This window comes from Fukomys damarensis, unplaced genomic scaffold (genome assembly GCF_012274545.1).
Source record: "Fukomys damarensis isolate Sample0158 unplaced genomic scaffold, DMR_v1.0_HiC HiC_scaffold_16, whole genome shotgun sequence".
Lineage (NCBI taxonomy): Eukaryota > Metazoa > Chordata > Mammalia > Rodentia > Bathyergidae > Fukomys > Fukomys damarensis.
In genome coordinates, this window is record NW_022900928.1 from 56,129,647 (window position 1) to 56,150,739 (window position 21,093).

The 21,093-nt window shown below is 37.1% G+C and overlaps 1 protein-coding gene across 2 annotated transcripts in view; it reads left to right on the plus strand.

The window, feature by feature from the left end:
• Elmod1 (ELMO domain containing 1) overlaps window positions 1–21,093 on the plus strand; it is a 68,332-nt gene that overhangs the window by 26,009 nt on the left and 21,230 nt on the right. For both annotated transcript variants that reach the window (XM_033764310.1, XM_010610632.2), the window contains exons 3-6: window positions 12,977–13,122; window positions 13,426–13,454; window positions 14,384–14,481; window positions 17,553–17,682. In XM_033764310.1, the coding sequence (XP_033620201.1) occupies window positions 12,977–13,122; window positions 13,426–13,454; window positions 14,384–14,481; window positions 17,553–17,682 (403 nt within the window). The remainder of the gene's footprint in view (window positions 1–12,976; window positions 13,123–13,425; window positions 13,455–14,383; window positions 14,482–17,552; window positions 17,683–21,093) is intronic.

Here is a 21,093-nt window from a genome sequence, read left to right on the forward strand (position 1 = left end):
CTTGGTTTAATCTCTGGATTATCACCCAAATCTTCCTGATATAGTTGCACGCTACCTTCTGTGTCTCTAACAACCCAAGGACATTCTCATCTTCATAACATCAGAGAAAACAGCTCATCAAATCAACAGCAATGCTTTACCCCAACTGATACAATCAGCAACACATTAAGATTAAGCACAACTTGGACACTGACCACCTGTGGTAGTCCCTAGTCTATCACCCTTAAATCATTTGAATTAAATTGAAATCAAGAAGCAGTCCAGAACATGTCTGCAGTGAACAAACTTTTCAATATAGTATATTTACCATTTAATGGCTCAGACAGAGTGAGGATGCAAGACCCCTGATCTCAGTTAGCTAATTGCTGAACCCCATGATGCTGACTGACCTCGGGCTGCAAGGCCCAGATTGAGTTCCCCATCCTTCTGAATGGTTGAACTCTGCAACATTCTATTATAGGTCTCCCACGCCCTTTCTTTAAAGATGTTCAAAGTTGGGAACTCAGAAAAATACCCTTGATGACCACCTCTGTCTTTGCAGAGTGGGTCCAAAGACTTGCACAGTCAGGAGGTCTGAGAGTGTGGGGGGTGGGGTGGGATTATGGGGGTTCAGGAGTGCCCGTGCAGCTACCTTCCCGGTGCTTGAGCGATGGCTGCTGGGTCGGGAACAGGTGTGGTTCTCCTTCCCGTGGTGGATTGGGCCCGGCCTACCTTCCCGGCGCTTCAGCGATGGCTGCTGGGTCGGGAGCAGGCATGGTTCTCCTCTAATGCTTTTTATTGTTACAATATTTAACACTCATTATATATCAGTGTTTATGGAATTTGGAAGGACAGGAGGACAGGAAGTAATAGTCCTGTTTTACAAATTCTATCAGATTTAGATTGCCTTTATTCCCTGCAGTCCATTCCCACAGATGTTGGAGAATCTTGGAAATCTTTTCATTTGAACCAAAGAGAAGGTTATGTAAACATAGCCTGAATAAATCAGGTGTTAATTCTTGACACATGTATTATAAAAAATGAGGAGTTGATTTTTTACTGTGAAGAATTCAACATTATTTAAAAGCCCACAGAGAGATTAATCTGTCAACTTCTGAGATGATCTAGAATGAAATGCTCCATTTTTCAGCCCCAGATTAATTTAGGTTGGTCCTAAGGAGACCACATTGTAGGAAAAAAATGAATTTTATTTTACATTTAAAATACATGATGCTTATCTTGGTCCATTTTTGTTGCTACAATAAAATATCTCAGATCAAGTAATTAATAAATACAAGTTATTCAGCTCTAAGGTCCAAGCATCTAAGGTCCAAGGTGGAGGGGCTGTTAGAGATGGAGTTCCAGATAGTGCAGGAGATGGCACATGAAAGATCACCAAACTAGCTTTTGTAACAGATCTATTATCAAGATAACCCATTAATCCATGAATGAATTAATTCATTCATAAGAGCAAGGCACTCATAATCTAATCTCTCTTAAAGATTTGACTTGGTCCCACCTCTTAATACTTTAAAGTGAGGATGAAATTTCAGCCTGAGTTTTGGTGGAAACATTCAAACCATAGAAATACCTAACTGGTCCAGCTTACTGCCACCATCAGACATATTAGTGGTATAACGACTCAGAGCATAAAGGAATGGAGAAAATATTGATGTGTGTTAAAATAATTATGTAAGATATAAGAAATAAATGCTTCAAGATTAGCACACAGAGACAAAGGGTGTGCTTTATTTTGAGTGTAGATATGGGACATTGGATAAGGATCCCATCATTACCCAATATGACTGTAGCCATCATCTGCATAAAAAGAAAATGGGATAAAATAAACAAGAAGGTGTGCTGTGCCTATGTGTGATCAAAAAGGGGGTACTTTATAAGCCCCAGATAAAACTAAGTCTTAGGATTCATTTTATAATATATTTCATTATCTTTAATTCAGTTGATACATATTATAACAGAGAACCCAAGACTTGTAGTGAAGACCTTTTCCCTCAGTAAGATTTGGTTGTTATGACATTATATTTTGAGAGTCATCACATCATTGATTCTGGAAAATTCTAATAAAGGGAATTTTAAAGTTATTCCACATAAATAATTGCTACCAACTGTCCCAGCCTTGGAATCTGTGTTTTGTGCTGTGCACTCCATTGAGTATTTTCCTCCTTGGGCAGAAATGAGGAAAGGAAAACATCTGCCAGACTCAAACCTTTGTGGGAAGAACTGTGTGCAACCCAGCAGACTTGTCTCTCCATCCTGGCTTTGAAGCAACTGATGGAGAAAAAAAGTATTTTACTATTATGATTAGATATAGAAAGGCTTACCATTTGCAGTAATAACTATAGATTGGATTTTGTAAGTCATTCACACTTGACTAACATCTAGATTCACAGATTCAGTCAGTAAGCATTTGCTGCTAATAATGCCGATATTGTACCACTTTTATTTTCTCTTCATAGCAGTTAAAATGAAGCAGGACTTAATTGCCCATTTTATAGAGGAGGACAAGGAAGCTTAGCAAAGTTAAATAACTTTCTCAAAGGCACACAGATATTTAAATGCAGCCCTGTTTCTCATAATTTCTGCATCACATCGCCCTCTCACAGTATGCCCACTGACAGTTTTTGTGGATGATACAGAAGAGAATGTGAGATAATCTGTGCTCCAAAGAAATGGGCCACCTGGTAAGGACAAAACTACAGAAGATATAAGAGGAATGAGATCAGAGACTTGTTCCATGCATCTTGTGAAGGAATCTTCTGTGGAAAACTTCATTGAGATGTTATTGAGATGATAAGTATGAGATATTGAGATGATTTTAAAAGGAAAAGGAAGATTAAGACTTGTAGCTTTTTTTTCAGTGCCGGGGATCAAACCCAGGACCTCCCACATATTAAGCATGAGCTCTACCATTGGTCTATACTCTCAGCCCCTTGAGACTTTAATATTTTTAAATAAGCATACACATTGTGGGAGGTGGAGAAGATGATGTGAACAAAGCAAAGAAAATATGATCAAGTCTCACAGTACAAGTGGTCCAGGTTTCCTGGGTGTACACTCTGTTTTGAGTGGGTAAAAATAAAGTGCAAAGATCAAGTTGGGGATAGTGCTTGCATACTTTATAAGACAGCATAAAACATCCCACAAACTTGTAACATTTTTTACCCCAATTCAAAGCAAACCACAAAGGGAAGGGAGAATCAAACTTTTTTTTTTCCTTTTCCAGAACATGTCTACTTTTGCTTAGAGCCAGAAATCCAGTCAAATCTCATCACCTTACAAATGTTGAAGCACGGACCTAGAGAAGCAAAGTAATTTGTCCAAAGACACACAGCTTACAATAGTAAATGGGGGAAAGATTCCAAGTTTGATTTCTAAAGTGTCTAATCAGACTTTCCGTTGAGCACCAACCATATCGCACTGCTCTTGAGGGCAATGAGAGAGGGATTTGTAGTTGCTCCAGAACTTAATTAGCTTTGGTTGACTAAGATTGAGATGTGGAAGTCCTGAGAAAGGAAAGGATTGTGACTTTTGCACCCAAATCCCTTTCTCACTCTAGACTGGTAATTTTACCAGTTAGCTATAGATGTCCCTTTTTTAGGACAGACACATGTACATATGTATGTGTGTGTATGTGTTTATATGTATATAAAATACATCTATACCTGTACCTGTAGCTGTACTCAATACCTATATATTTCAGTGTTGGGGTTTGAACCCAGGCCCTTGCACATCCTAGGGAAGCAGTTTCCACTGAACCACACTCTCAACCATCATACATATGTTTTAAATTATTTTTCCCTGCATTAAAACAAACAAAACTATTCCCATGCTCTTATTTTTGTTTGTTTGATGTATTTTGGTTTTGATTTTCTAAGACAGTCTCCATAGATAGTCAAAATTGGATTTAAACTTGCTGTGTCACCCACTCTAAATCCTACTGCCTTAACCTCCCAAGTGCTAGGATCACAAGTATGCCCAGCCTCCATGTTCTTGTTAAAATCTGTGAACATGTATCTCTTCTAAGCAACTTCCTCAAGGTGACCTCCCCAGTGCCTGATTGTTGCCACTGAGCCATTTGTAAGGGGTCCTTGTTGTGCTCTCTAATCTACATCCTTTCCACCTTGTGCTTCCCCTCTCAAGGTGACCTCCCCAGTGCCTGATTGTTGCCACTGAGCCATTTATAAGGGGTCCTTGTTGTGCTCTCTTATCTACATCCTTTCCACCTTGTGCTTCCCCTCAACTTTTCAGGGCCACCTGAATAAATAAACACCTCACTGTTTATTAATCCCCTCCTGCAGAGTAACAGATAAATCAGGGAAAGCCATGGGCATCCAATAAGTGTTGCTTTGAATTTCACTCCTGTGTCTATTGGGAATTTCCCCTTTGTTCTAAAGTGAGTAAGGCATGCTGATTTTCCAAGCAGTTCTTGTCCTCCATGTATGATACCCCATGGCAGCATTCCTGTCCAGCCTCCAAGGAGGGTGCTTTATCTCCCCTCTGTCTGACACTCTAGAAGTATCTCACTTTTTTAACCTTTTGTTTCCTTGTCATTTTCCTTATTAGACTGTAAGCACCTGGGGACAGGGGTGTTACATGACTTGCAGTGGAATTAACTTTTTGGCTCATATTCATTTTTCCTACAGCCACAATCCCCATTCTTCTTTCTTTATGACATTACCTGTTTTACCTTGTTTATGTTCATTTCATTGAAGGAATCAGTAAACAGTTATCTTTTCCACTTTCCCATCAAAGCATTTCAGATTTTTTTTTCCTGGATCTTTATCACAACAAAAGTTAACTTATTTATAATTCTGATAATATTCTCTAGCCTGAGGGCTTACAGTTTTTAAAATTGTATTATACAGCAAATTTATAATAATAGGGCCATTCCTTATGTCCTGTAGAAGATTTTGAATGGATAATGGAACATTAATGTCACACTTTGATAAGTATATTTTATTTATATATTTATTTAGTTTGGGTTATTTAAAAATCTTTATCTACCTATAAAAATTTACATTTGAGATTACATTTAAATGTTTTGAAAATGTCCATGTGTGACATGTGTGCTCTTTTTCCTCATAAATATTATCCAAAAGGCAAAAGAGGTGTGATTTTTGAAAGTAAATCTTATAAAATGTATTTAGGAATCAAATTTTTAATTTGAATAATGATACCACTAATAAATTAAGATAAACTTGTGTCTCTTTGTCCTTGAATGGAAAAGGATGAATGATTTATTTATTATTTTAATTATCCCATGTTCAGCTATCATTCTCTAAGCTCACCGATCAAACTTCCCTGGAAAGTAAAGATTCTATTAAAGCATTAGAATTTGTAATAACATTGATGTATAATATTTATCCATTAACCCCTTACTTTTTGCTTTTCAGAAGACGTTGTGATCTCTTCAGATAAATAATGGAAAAGAACATGGGGCCCCACTCTACCAGGATGCAGGGTCTTGGAGTCTTCCCCCTCCTCTATGGGAGGGAAACACTTGTTTCTTTTTGTGATGTCATATTTCTGGTTCATGTATCAGGTCACCTGCAGTCTGTCTTCTTGGTAGAAAGTTGATTATAGAGTAGGTCCTATTTACTAGGCCACATTTTTTTTTAATTTTATTGAGTTTATTGGTACATTTTAGGGATACAGTACAGTTACATTCACCTCCCTTCACCCTCCTCCCCTCCCCATCTACAAACACTTTATTTTCATCTTTTCATTCTCACATTTTTTTCTTTTCCCTTTTTGTTCTTCCCCTACGCATCACACCTTCCCTACACCTTTAGCTCCTTTCTTCAAATTTCTAAATGTCAGTAATCTTATTAGAATCTTATGCATTGTTGCAGAATATTCACACCAGGGAAACTATTTGGTATTTACACATGTGTGACTTATTTATTTCACTTAGGAGTATATCTTCAATATGTATCCATTTTCCTATGAATGAATCTATTCTCTCGCTCTTTATGGCTGAGTAATATTCCATTTTATAGAAAAACCACAACTTCTTTATCCAGTTTCCAACGGATGGGCAAATAGGTTGTTTCCAAGATTTAGCTATTACAAACTGTGCCGCTATAAACATGGGTGCACATACTTCTCTGTGATATGATTCTTTTAGTTCTCTTGGAAAGATACCCAACAGAGGGATGGCTGGGTCAAATGGAACCTCCAGTCCAAGCTCTTTGAGGTATCTCCATATTGATTTCCATAGTGGTTGCACTAGTCTGCACTCCCACCAACAATGGAGGAGGGTTCCTTTCTCCCCACAACCCCGCCAACATTTGTTATTGTGTGATTTCTTGATAGCAGCCATTCTTTGTGGGGTGAGGTGGAATCTCAGTGTTGTTTTCATCTGCATCTCTCGAATGACCAGTGATGTGGAACATTTTTTCATATATTTTCTTGCTGCTTTCACTTCTTTGTATGAGAAATGTCTGTTCATTTCGGATGCCCATTTTTGGATCGGGTCTTTATATTTGGGGGGACTGATTGTTTTGAGTTCTTTATATATCCTTGATAATAGTCCTTTGTCTGAGGTACAGCTGGTAAAAATTTTTTCCCACATTGTAGATTGTCTCTTAGTTCTGCTAATGGTTTCTTTTGAAGTACAGAAGCTTTTTAGTAAGATGAGATCCCAGTTGTTGATTCTTTCTGCTAGTTCCCGTGCTACTGAGGATTTGTTCATAAAGTCTTTTCCTATACCAATGTCTTCCAGAGTTCTGCCTAACTTACTTTCCAGCAAGTTTAATGTTTCTGTTTTAATATTTAGATCTTTAATCCATTTGGATTTTAATTTAGTGCATGGCGAAAGATAAGGGTCTAATTTTAATCTGTGGCAGGTTGATATCCAGTTTTTCCAACACCATTTATTAAAGAGGCTATCTTTCCTCCACTGAGGATGGTGAGCTCCTTTGTCAAAGATGAGGTAGCTGAGTACATCTGCATTTGTTTTTGTGTCTTCCAGTCTGTTCCACTGATCCTCAGGCCTATTTCTTTGCCAGTACCATGCTGTTTTTATCACAGTGGCTTTGTAGTATAGTTTCAAATTGGGAATTGTTACACCTGGTGCCATGTGTCTGTTGCCTATAATGGCTTTTGCTATTCTAGGTCTCTTGTGGTTCCAAATGAATTTTTGGATTCTTTTTTCTAGTTCTGTGAAATATAGTGTTGGAATTTCAATTGGCATTGCATTGAATGTATATAGCAGTTTTGGTAGTATGTAGGCCACATTTTTGATACATTAATTCCCTAATTGCCAGTGCCTCTAATCAGAAACTTCAACGGAAAAATTGAAAAAAAATATTTAAATCATTTTAGAAAGTGTATGTAATGCTTGAAACACTGAGCAGCTTGCTCTTCTTTATAGCCATTTAGATGAAAAATATGTCATTTAGTAAACTGGATTTGAGCCAAGTGGGAAGTTTTTTTTTTTAATACATCTGTTTTCTCACCAATAGTGTCGTTCTTATTTATTACAGGATTTCTTCAAGCAAGAATTGACTTTCATTAGCACATTCATTGAAATTGTTCAGAATAAGCCACTTTTCTCTTATTATTACAAAAGAAGACACCAGAGTCACAAATTTAAGATGGTGGAGTAGTGTTGCACTTACAGGTACCCATACCCCCTCACCCTCAGGCAAAGTGCTGCATTACATAGGCATGAACCCTGATAAATGAATTCGTCTAAACAAACAGCATAAGACAGAGTCTCATTTTTATTTAGTGGCAGAGAAATGATCCATTTTGAATAATTTACATTGGGTGGCTATTCTGGTTCAAGCTAGAAAATGAATATTAAATAATAAACATGATCGTAATTGTTTTATGGAAGACTGCTAGAACTCAGCCATAAACTTCGCTCTGCAGCATATTAATAAATGACAGTAACAAAATATTGGAAGTGGGACATGTGTAGCTCTTATGATTGAATGAGATTCTCCCCAGACTCAACCAAGACATTTGTCTTAGGAAGGCATCAGCTCTTTTTGGAACACCATAAAAAAGCTGAAACAAATGCAGAAAACCTGCTGCCTATGCATGTAGTGAGTAGAAATAGGACATGATGACCAGTTCTTTCTCCTCCTTGTCTTCGGAATTTAATTATTAGAATTTAAAATTCTAACAGACCTTCATAGTGAGTTGAGCATCCTCCGTCAGACCTGAGAATGCTAAGACTAGTGTTATGAAGAAAAAAAGCAAACATTAACTCATTTAACTCAGTTGGCTTTATTGATTTGCTGTTTCAGGTTGACAGAAAAGGGAGCCGAGCTAGAAACACCTGGCTTCAGGTGGTGGAGAGGTTATGGTGGAGAATGTTGGAATAAGAGTCTCTGCATCAGAAAGCAAATAGGATCTGTTTCATGGGGTAGTTGAAATGCCTCCTCTCAGAGAAAGCAGTCAGAAACATAAGGGCATAAAACAAAAGAAATCAAAAAGATTAAAGGATACAATAAATCCCAAAGTCCTTAAAGTCATAAGAGAAACATGCATACCTCCCCCTCAGTTCCTGCCTTAATCCCTCCCTCCCTCCCTTCCTCCCTTCCTTCCTTCCTGCCTTCCTGCCTTCCTTCCTCCTTCCACTTTCCTTCCTAAACCTACCACTGATTAGCTCAAGAGTATTGTTAGGTCTATTTCCTAGTTTCTCTTTTTTCACATTAAATATACACCAATTTAACAATCTCTCAAACTATTTAGCCATTTTATTGTTCTGATTTTGACCCTAAGCAGTTTTCCCATGAACTTTATGATTTAGAGCCTTACATAGGTCCAAAAGATTTAAGACATGAGCTCCTGTAAGTATTGGTAGAGCCATTTTGAGTTGTGGGTTGGCAGTTATGCTGATCTGGTCCTTTCAGGAGGAAGCAAGTTGGGTGTTGTTTCTGTCAACAAAATAAGACTTCCACAGTAAGGGTAACTGTGGTGTTTGCATCTCTGACCATCTCTTTCTGGACCATATTTATAACCTAAATGAATAATAAAGTACATCTGTCAGAACATTGATTTGATGATCTGGATTGAAAAAATATAGTATTAGCATACCAAGAAAATATACTTAGCTATGAACCTACCTGCATGTCTACCTATAGCATAACAAGATGGCCTTTTATGATGTATTTATGAGCATGTTTGCCCATTAGAAAAGTAATGGAGTCAGCCAGGCATGGTGGCGCACACCTGTAATCCCAGCACTCAGGAGGCTGAGGCAGGAGGATCACAGTGAGTTTGACGCCAGCCTGGTCAACATAGTGAATTCAGGGCAGCCTGAACTACAAAGCGAGACCCTGTCTCAAAAAAAAGGTGTGGGGAGGGGGGTTAAAAATATACCTTGGATAATAAGTAGCATTATCAGGATTGCTGGCCTAGAAATTGCAGAGAGTGAACAGTGTATAAATGTCATTTGATAATTTAAATGAGCATTTCTTTTTCTTGCTTTGTGACATTATTTATGTAGTTATGGCATACTGTCTAGAGTGAGCCCTTGGAAATGATGCTTCATCCCTAACCCCTAGTATGGAGTTCTGCTGGGTTCACCACTGGTAGCATGAGCATTCCCAAGGGAGTTTTAAAAAGGAAAAGATAAAAGCCAACCAAGCAAGGTAAAACTACCTTGATGCAAGACCACAACACAGGCATTTTCTTATATACGAGGAGGCCAGTGGGAGAAATCATAGTTGGGCTCTAGATCAGTGCCCATGAAAACACTTTCTGCTAGTTAGGTTGACATTTCTAAGTCTCAAGCCACAACTTTGTATAGGCTTTGTCATGGGGAAAACATTCTGTGGCTTAATTTGTACCCTAATTAAGTCTATACAAAGATGTGCTCTGTGTTGGTCACCTTTCCCTCACTGTGACAAATGACAGAGATAATCAACTTAGAAAGTGAGAAGATTTATTTGGGCTCACAGTTTTGGAGTTTCCAGCTCTGGATGGTGTGGCCCTATTGCTTTTGTCCTGTAGCAAGGCAGCACAATGTGGTAGAAGTGCTTGGCAAAGCAAAATCATTTACCTCATGGCCAGGAAGCGAAAGAGAATAAGGAAAGGGCTGGATTTGCACAGCTTCCTTAAACGGCACACCCCCAAGATCTAATGGGCCCCCACTAGGCCTCACCTCTGAAAGGTAGTCCTCAGTAGCACCTCTCTGGGAACCAAGTCTTTAACACATGGCCTTTGGGGGATATTTAAGACTGAGACACTACGGCACTCTATAAATAATCATCTGAATCCTTTTGGCTATGAAGATTTAGTATTACAAGAACCTGACAAATGTCCCAGCTGCGCTACAGTCCTGATACACATTTAAAAGGCGCCTTCACTCAATAAAAGAAAAAAAAAAGAGGCCTTCATTTGGGTGTTGGACCACATGAGTCTATCTTCATGGAAAATTACCATGGCAGGAGGCAGAGACAGGATTGCTGCAAGCTCAAGGCCAGCCTGGGCTACATAGTGAGTTCAAGGCCAGACTGAATTACGTAGTGAGATCCTACCTCAAAAAAGAAAGGAAGAAAAGAAAGGGGCAGGGGAGAAAGGGAGGAAGGAAGAAAATTGCACATAGAACAGATATCATGCAAAGCTTTTGTCTTTGGCTTTCTAATAGGATAATAACTCCAGTAATCAGTAGCATTACCATTTGGCTAGGGACCAGTTAACAAAGATGTCACTAAATCTTTTTTTTGGCATAGTTACCAGTAGTTAGAAAATGATGAACATTTTCCAAGAGAACAAATTGAGATTTTATAAATCCTCTCACTTGTCTAATTAAAATGTTCCACTAAATTTATTTTTAGGGTTACTTTTTTTTTGTAAGCTGTTAACCTAAATCTTAACAGATCGTACAACATATTTGACTGGGACAGTTGGATGTTAGACTTAACAGTATAGTAAATCAATTTTCTACCTTTCAGTAGAATTTGGTTGATTTCATAGTAACTGAGTACACATAGAAATTTATAGCCACTTTTATAATGGATTTTGGTGGTTTTTTAATATACATATTGATTTTCATTATGTTTCATTTTTAAAAAATGACAAACATTATAGAAGAAAAAATGCTTAATAAAACATTAAAAGTACTGATTACTTCATTACCTAGTGATACCACTATTGATATTTTGTTGTGTATCCAACCTTTTTTCACCCTTGTTTAAATATCACTATTAATTTTTTTAATTTTATTTATTTTTTATTGAGTTTATTGGTACATTTTAGGTATACAGTACAGTTACATTCATTATTGGGAACTTGTACCTTTACATGACAGGTCTTGGTTCTCATTTTTCCCCCTGTCCCTGCCCTCCCTTCACCCCCTCCTCCCTCCCCATTAACAAACACTTTATTTCCATTTTTTTCATTTTCTCACATTTTTTTTCTTTTCCCTTATTACCTTTCCCCTACCCTTCCCACTTTCCCTATACCTTTAGCCCTTTTCTTCCCATTTCACAATGTCAGTTATGTTATTAGGATCTTATGTACTATTATAGTTTATTCACACCAGAGAAACTATTCAGTATCTACACATGTGTGACTTACTTATTTCACTTAGGAGTATATCCTCAATATGTATCCATTTTCCTATGAATGAATCTAATTTCTCATTCTTTATGGCTGAGTAATAGAAGATGTGGTTTTTCTATAAAATGGAATATTATTCAGCCATAATTTTTTTATTTTTTAAAGGAAAAATAGGTCATTCTATACATATGCCTATGTAACTTTTTTCTATTTGATAAACATGGACATTTTGTATTAGTAGATATTGTAGGACATAATTTTATTTCCATAAAAGTATTTCAGTGTATTAACATAACAGCTTCATTTTTTCTATTTTTTCCATTCCTTCAGCATTTATAAGATATAGACCCTGTGCCTTTGTTCAAATAGGACTATTAACATTTTTATTTTTAGCACAATCCTGTCTAAGCTTTTGGCATCAGAGAAATTTGAGTAAATAAGTACAGCCAATATATTGATTCATTTGGGGAATGGATTGATTGCATTGTTGAAAGCATTGATTAAATGCTTCAACTGATCTAAATGGCCCTGGATCACATTACCTTAAGAGTTAGGAAGAATCAGTGAGCATTTGAGGAAAAAAATTTTAGAAATGACACCAGTAAGAAGTAATTAAAATAATTTTGCTTCCTAGAAATCATAATGTGAAGGGACAGTGAGTTGAATGTAAGTTCTAAGTGGCAGGCTCACTTTGTCTCAAGGTTGAGCCATTTTGATCACTAATTCCTAAGTACATTGAGATATTTTTAGATTGAGGTAGGGTGTACAGTAAAGAAACTTTCTTTAGCAAGACTCAAGAACAGACTTCTGTAGAGGGTAGAGTTTCTGAAAAGTTTGAATCAGAGAATGCTTTCACCATTGAGGAGAATCATAGGTCCCTGAGTCAAATCTTTCCTGCGAGTGCAAGGAGCGTTGGCATGGTTAGCAGAAAAGGCAGGTGGCCACAGCCAAGTCCTACGGAGGACCACAGTGCCTAAGCAAAAGCAGAGGACAGGAAGAGATGGGAAGAAGGGAAAGCACAAATACAGGTATAATGGTGGCTAAATAAATGGCACTTGAAAAGAACAGGGAGAACTGAGAGGCTGTCCATGCAGGCAAGAGGATAGGAATTTCCTCCCACTGCTTAAGGAGAAGCAATTTTAGCACAAATAATATTAAAAGATGCTGTTTTCGAGGAACTGGTTTATTTCCAAGACCTTTTGGATAGAGGTGGGAAATAAAAGATTCCAGTGTTTTCCCTGCTGAAAATCTTATTAGAATGGGGTATTCTGGAGCTGTGTGCAGTCATAGTAAATGTAGCTTCTGTAAATAAGGTAACAGGAATAGAAGTTATGCTTGCAAATCTCAAAATCTAACTGCTGATTTTTTTTCTGGGCTTTTTGTCTTGCTGGTGGTGGCTGCTTGCTTTTCTCTTCCAGAGTTCTATTGGAAGGGTGCTGTCTTTTGTTTTCCACAGAATGTTCATCCAGGTGTGCCTGTATTTTTACTGTAAATTTTTGTGGCGCTGTCTGAAATTTGTCATGAGGAAGCTAACTGGAAGATGTGAACTGCAACGAATCTGTTACAGTACTAAGCCTGGAGCTTCAAGAACCATGAAAATTGGTAAGCATTAAAGAAGTAAACAAAATGCAGAGGTGTTTTGTTTGTTCGTTTTTACTATACTGAGGATTAAATCTAGGGCATCTTGAATGCAAAAGAAGTTCTCTGTCAAAGAACTATGTCCCCAGGCATTTTTTTTTTTTTAAACTCTGGGACAACATCTCTTTTAAGTTTCCCAGGCTGGGCTCAAATTTCTGATGCCCTACTAATTGGTGGAATTGAGAATACAATTTTATATTTCAGTATAGTAATTTTAAACCAATTATGCAGGATACGTTTTGAATGACTCTTTTGCTGCTTTTACAGAAACTTCACTGAGGGATTCGAAAAGTAAGGTACGTAAAATTATTTCCTTGATGATTTTTCAGCAACTTCATAGGCATACCTCTATTATGAAAATAAACATATTAAGAAACACAAATATATTATTGACTAAAAACTAATGTAAGCTGAGAAGAGAGAATCATGTATCCATCATAAACCACTATACAATTTACATGTGAATTTCTAGGTAGATGTATTGCTCCATTGTTGAATTAACCCTTTATTGTTCGGAGTTTTTTGACACAGGGTCTCACTTATGTAGTTCAAGTTGGCCTGGCGATCCTTCTGTGTCGGCCTTCTAAGTGCTGAGATTAGCAGGCATGTGTCACCATGCCGGGCAGCAAATTAATCTTTTTAAAATACCTCTTCCAAAATCATTAAAAATTCCTTGAATATAAGATATTTTCTCAATATCCACACCATTTACTTTTATATATCAGATTTCCTAATAAAATGAAAGAAGCCACTATGTTAGCTTTTATAGCACATAGTTCAACACACTTATAAGATTCTTGGTAATTTTCTCTTAGTATTTAATTTTGACATCCTTGAAACTGGCTCCTCATATACCTGACTCTTTATTATAGACGTGGTGACCATTAACAGAGGGAACTAAATTGGGCAAGGAAAAGAAATTTTAACACTACATCAAATGTAGCTTGAAGCAGAAGACAATTGCACAAATAAAACCAAAACCTTGTATATGTCTGCTCTGCATTAAACAACTTTAATTAGGGAAATAACAATGAAATAACTTAATTATCCCTACCCTAAATGTGAAAGTGTCAAATGTATTAGAATTCAAGTACACTAAAGCAATGTTTGCTTTTAGCTTAGACCTTCATGTAGGAGCTCAAACAAGTTCTTGTAGCCTCCATCCCAGTTGTCTACTGTTTAAGCCATTGATGAAACGGAGAACTGATTGGAACATGTTTTCCAGCTGTTGCAGATTTCAGTGAGCGTTCACCTTGATGCTATTGAAAAAACTATAGAAGACATCATGGAACTGAAAAAAATTAATCCCGACATAAATCCACAGTAAGAATGTGTTTCATATGTGAGAAATGCAGAAGCTGAGCCACATACCATATATTTAGTATTTGTCTTTCTCTGTCACTATCTCTCTGTCTCTCTCTCTCTTGCTGTCCTTCCTTCTCTTCCTGAAGTAATGGTCTGCAGCTTTTGACTTTCAGATTAAGAATAAAGAAAAACCCATGCTTTTTCATGTTTGTGAATGGCAACATGCTTATGCTTCCGCAATGAATATAAGAAATGGGATGGATGCCTTTAATATTATAATAGAAAATAAAGGAAGCCCATTCATCAATGCTCTATGTAATGTCAATGTTTTACATTAACTGTAAATGTTCAAATCATAAATGCACCTAAGCTGATTGTGCTCCGTCTAAAATAGTCCCAGTTCTCTCATGAATATTCTTCCATGACAGGCTGATAATCTTGGAGGCAGTTCCTACCTGCTTGTCAAGAAGACAGGCATGTGTGGGAGGAAGAGATGGTTTTTCTAGGAAGACTTTAAAACTTTATAATTTATTCTGCTCATCTTGGAAATATTAAAATGCACTTGGCAATGTTCGTGACATTTAAAATTAGCTTTATATTTTCCATTGAGTACAGGAATTTTTCAGTAAAATTTGGGGCTAAGGACGCTGGGTAGAATATATAAAGAATATATAAAGGCAGATATATTTAAAGACTGCCTTAGGTTGGTAACTATCAAACTGTCTTTTAGATCTGCATGCATGAAAACAGATGTTACCTCTTAGGAAGGCTTTTAATTCCCAAGGACAGGGAGCTGGAGTTAAAGGGAATTATAGAGCATTCTTGGCATAGGTCTCTCTTGGAAGGATTCTAGGTACTAACTGTCCAGGGCCTCATCACGAAAACTCCACTTGCATCTGATCTCCACAGCGTTCTTCTGCAGCCATTTCAGCTAATCAGCTGCCTTTTCTTATATTCAGTCAAAAGGATTGATGCAATTATGCAATAAATTTATTTTTAAAACCTTCTGATATATATATATATATTTAACTCTAGGAAGGTGATAAGAAAGCAATTAATTCTAAATTGGATTGTATGAAAAATTTAAGGCTATAACTGGGCATGAGAAATATATTAGTTCTATAATCATGTTTAGAGATTGAATTAGACATGATAGCAAAGTTTTTCCTTAATCTCTTCTATCCAAGTTTTGTAAGTTGTAATTAAAAGCCTTTCTTTCACATCTATTCTTTTGATTTCCTTTAAGAAAAGCTATGAGTTGTAGTGCTTGTTGTTGTTGTTGTTGTTTTAATATCTCAATCTGGATTCAGAGCCTTTCTCGCCAGACTTACATTGACAAAACCTGAATAAAAAATTAAGTATTTTTCTGAGAAAACAAAGAAATAGGAGGTTAGGGATAGGGAAAACTTTTAAAATTTAATCAAGCTATTACTACTAGTAACCTTACTTTGTTGTAATTACATTTTAAGTGCTACTTTTGGTAGTATGAAAATTTACTATAAAGTCTAAATGACTTTCTTTGTTCCCTTCTCTTATTTCTTCCATTTTTTTCTTCCCGCAAAAGTAACTCTCTTCTCTGTCACATTGATTTTCTGGGTGACTGCTACAGAGATTTTTCTGGGTACCCTTTCCTAAATTTAAATATTCAGTTTGTGGGGGTATGATAATAAGTAATTATATTAATTGGATGCACAACTTTAAGCTTTGTATTCCTGACTTGTCTGGCACAGTCCTCTGTGTTTGGAATAGACACATATGATCCTTTAAGACCTGTTCCCCACAATTCTAAATTTAACCTCTATGCATCTCACTTACCCTCAAGAAGATGATGTCACTGTCATAGTGATTATAATCACCACTACCACCACCATGACAGCAAAAATGTTCAAAGTGAGCGAGTAAAGTAGTTGCAAAAATATATTGGTCAAAATCAGTTGAAGTTACTTGTGTTCAACTATTTTTCATCCCAAAAATTACATGACTAAAGAATTTAGCAAGAATTAATAAACATGAATTACTACCTTCAGATCTTAAAATGCCACCAAACAAGTACAGGGAGACTAAGAGAATAATTTATATGATAGTTTCTATGCAAAAAAACCTTGGTGATTAGTGACCTGTTTAATAAACTTGAAATATTATGTGACTGCTTAAAGAGATTCCATTGTACTGTACAATACATTTTGATAAGACGTTATGGCCCTTTGTGTGCTTTCTTGCCAGACTGTTTCCTGTTCTAGTGATACGTTTTCAGGGGGGTGTTAATCAAATAGTATGCATTCAGAGCAGACTGAGCAAGACGGTGAAGTATCTGAAAACCATGTCCCATGAGAGGGAACTGAAGGGGATATTTTTAAACCCTGGAAATGAGACTAGAAGAAAGAATTGCTGTCTTAATATAAGTAGTCATGGCAGGGGAAAGGTAGAAATAAATTTGCTTAGAGGATAGAATTTGAACCATGGGGAATATGCAAAGTAGAATTGTTTCAGCATTTAAAAAAAAAAAGTGTTCAGACAAGTAGAGTGGTAGGAACATGGTAGGAAATCTTACAGACTTGTGGCTTCTCTGTTGGTGCTACTTTGTCTGCCAGAGATATTCCCAAGCAGATATTTTGCTTCATTTCCATTTGAAAATTTTCTTTTGCAAACCCCCTGAAGGTAGTGCCTGTCTGTCTCTCTCTTTTTCTCTCTCCCTACCTCCCCATAACCCCCCATCCTCAACCTCAGGTTTATACCCATCCTTCAGAAATGATTCTGATTTACCAACCTAGGGACCCTAAATGATCTCTAAGAACCTATTAATACTGTATTTTCTACATCTTAATTTCAAGTCATCTTCATAGAATGGCTTTGTTTTGAAGCCACATTTACTATTAGTCTTAAGAAAAAGTCAGAATGGGAGATTTAGCCAGGTTATACAACTATCCATGCAGAGCTTCAGTAAAACTTGTGCTTCTATTAAATGGAGCAATTTCCAAACTATTATATTTGTATGAAAAGATCTATTTCCTCATGTTAAGTGGACACATGCCATACATACATGTTTTGTTTTCCTTTGTGTGTATTTCTTCTCTTCTTGCACACCTTAGGCTGGGAATCTCTCTCCAGGCTTGCCTTCTGCAGATTGTGGGCTACAGAAATCTAATTGCAGATGTGGAAAAGCTGCGCAGAGAGCCCTATGATTCTGATAATCCCCAACATGAAGAAATGCTTTTGAAGGTTGGTCCTTGTAGTTTATTAGTTCACTTGTCAGCTGACATTTGCATGCCCCTACCGTGGCCCCAGCAGCACTCTAGATGTTTGGGATGTACAGGTGAGTAAGAAATGGACACTGTAACTGGTCAATAAGGCCAAGAGTATTCTTCCTGATTCAGAGGTTGCTAGTAAAATTTTCACCAGAGAATTCATAGAAGTTAGCTTGACAGCCAGTTTACTTTTGGTATCAGAGATGACTTCAGTAGGCTCTCAGATTTGCCTCATGTTTAGATTGTTTCACACGTGTTAAAAGTCAGTGGGAGGAAAGTATTTGTGAAAGAGCATCCAGGGGTTTTCATTTATGACTTTTAATACATATCAAAGATGACATTCATTTCTACTTAAGCAATAGCCCTCTAGGGAAATTACCCAAGACCATAATGGTGATTACTTATTCTTGTAACCTGAAGAATGTTCAAAGAGGGAGTGAAGATTTGTATTTGGCATATTACAACTGTGGCTCACCTTAAGAGAGAAGAAAGGAAAACATTGAAAATCTTATAGGGAGCTAGTATGTGGCTCAGTGTTACTCTGGCTTGCCTACTATGGACAAGATCCTCAGTTCCATCCCCAGAACTGGAAAAAATAAGACAAAACAAAAGAACTATAAGATCTGATGGTGTACTTTGTGCCATTACTAAAACTTTCCCCCCAAAACCCTGAATTTTGAATTAAAGAAATTACCAAAGAAAAAAATTAAAACCAACCTACCAATCTCTAGAAATACTTACCTGAAATGTTTTATACATTCCCTTCTGAAAATAGATGCTTTTTAGGATGAGAGTGCTTCTTTGCCTCTTCCTAGAATTCAAAAAGCAGTAACAAAATTGGGAGGAAGCATTTGTTTGACTGCCTTAACTATTTTTATGGAAAATGTCAATTGATGATGTAATTTTTAAAATGGATCCTGTTGTGTTTTGTGTGAATGAGTTTATGTTTTGTGTATGTAAGTACTTAAACAGATAATTCATTTGTCTCTACTACTTAGTGTTAAATCTAATATGCATCATTAAAAATTAAAGAAGCCTCATTCTTGGCAATAGTTTTTCTTCTACCCTTTTTCCTCTGTTTAATTTTAGCTAACCTACAAGCTGAATTCCATCTCCTCCCCCACCCCTTTTTCCTGACCATTTTCTGATGGAGGTAGTCAAGCTTGACAGCAGTGGGAATTAAGAGATGAACAAAAGCAAAAGGAGATAATTAGCAGGCTGGTCGCAGTACATGAACAATTTGCTAGAATTGTTCAGTTCGTTAGAGTTGTCTTCAGAATTACTAATGCCATTTGGGTGCCTGCTATAACATCTTTAGATGATCTGTTGTATGTGTGCTGGAACATGGTAGCTTTTCAATTAATCTGAGTGAATTCGTGAGTTACTGTAGGATATTATCTACATGTTAAGAACCATTATAAAATTATTTTTATCAATGCTTATGATTTCAGTATGTATATGTTACCATTTTGATTGTCAAGATAGGCAAAGTAATGCTTCTTATTTTTTTTAAGAGGTGAGAAAACGATAGGCTCTTTGTTCCAGTTTCTTCTGATTCACACATGTAATATATGATAAAGCCAGGACTGCCCACTACTGAGTTAGTCACCTTGAAGAAAGGCATCTTTTCTGACTTCAGGTGGCTTGCAATCTAATGGGAATATATTCTGCATCTACAAAAAATCCCTAAATTTTATCCATAGAACACCCCAAACTGTCTCTCAAATGTTTTCCATGTCCAATGTCTTATTCTAGCCATCCTCTCCACCTTGGGCTGTGATAGCCTTGTAATTCTGCCACTAACCATTAGACTATTTCCTTCTATCTTCTAAAATACTGCTAGAGGGATTTTCCTAAGACACACATTGAATTATATTATTTCCTAAATTAAAAACCTCAATTTTCCTATGTCCTATAGTAAAAGCCCATGAACCACAGCATGGCATTTGACCCCTTTCCAATGTTATTTCCCAAGCTGCTGCTTTTGCGTCCCCGCTTAATATTTCCACCACGCGTCATCAGTCATTATGACCCAGAATAGGCTGTGGCATCCTATTTGCCTGGGAACTCACTGACACTTTATCTCTGCTTCCCATTGTTCTTAGAGCAGAAGCCAGCTCATTTCTTAAATCATTAATCACTGAAGTCCCCAAGCAAACACAGGAGTGGGATCTTGATTCTCCTCTTGAGCTTATGTAAATTTCAAGTATGATAATAATAAAAGCAGTATTAATAAAGCATTCACTGAGTGCTTGGTATGTACTAGTCATCACAATAAGTGTTTTACATCATTTTTCATTTAGTTGTCACAAGAAATTTGTGGTGCGATACTGCTGCTATCCCATTTTCAGATGAGGAATTTGAGGCTAAACAATTAAGTGACTTTGCAAACTCACATAGTTAGAAAGGGCTTTTGATTACTGTGCTACACTATTTCTTGAAAGAGAAACCATGCCGTATGTTTCCAGGGGCTGACCTATGGCTTGTGGTGGTTAAGCTTCTTCATTTTAAAGATGGATAATAATACTCTTGCTACCTACTGCACAAAAATTGTTTAGAGCAAGAGTCAGCAAACCAAGACCTGTGGTCCAAGTTTGGCTTGCCACCCATTTTTATAAGTAATGTTTTATTGGAACAAAGCCACATGAACTCATTTTTCTATGGTCTCTGGATGCTAAACTACTACCAAGACAAAGTGAATTACCAAGGCAGAGACCATATGGCCCACGAAGCTCAAAATATTTACCATCTGGTCCCTTCACAAAGTTTGCTGGCTCCTGGTTTATAAGCTCAGGTAATGTATTGCCAATTGTTCAAGTGCTTTGTTTTATAAGAGGAGGATAGAATTATGAACATTGCTACTTGTACAAAAAAAAAATCTAGATTTTATGATGATTTGAACATAGGCTGGGATTAAGGTGAATTATATCACCATATAGCAGTGTTGCATACATTATCCAAGTAGATATTTCTATTAAAAATTTTCTAACCAGATTAAAATGAAGACAAATTTTTAGGTCGATTATGCACTTAAAAGAGATCATATAACCCAGACCTCGTCTTTTCTTCTTACTGATGGGAAGACACAGTCCTCTGGTGGCCACTGTGAAAAGCAGCTTTTCCATGAATGCTCTGGCCCAAGGGTGAACGAATGGCCTCCCCCTTTCTGTTCTGCTACAGACCTGAGACAAGAGAGAAGTGTCCGAGTGGCTGTGGAAAGGCTCAGAAGAAACAGCCCAGGCTCAGAGTGCAGCTCCCACGCCCTCTTGTCTCACCAGCACTCTTCTGACCCGCTGCCTCCCTAGTGCCCCATTCCCACCCGCTACTTTCGTCACCCCCTCTCCTGCACTTGGCAGGTGGCTTTGCAGTAACATGACTCCAGGTA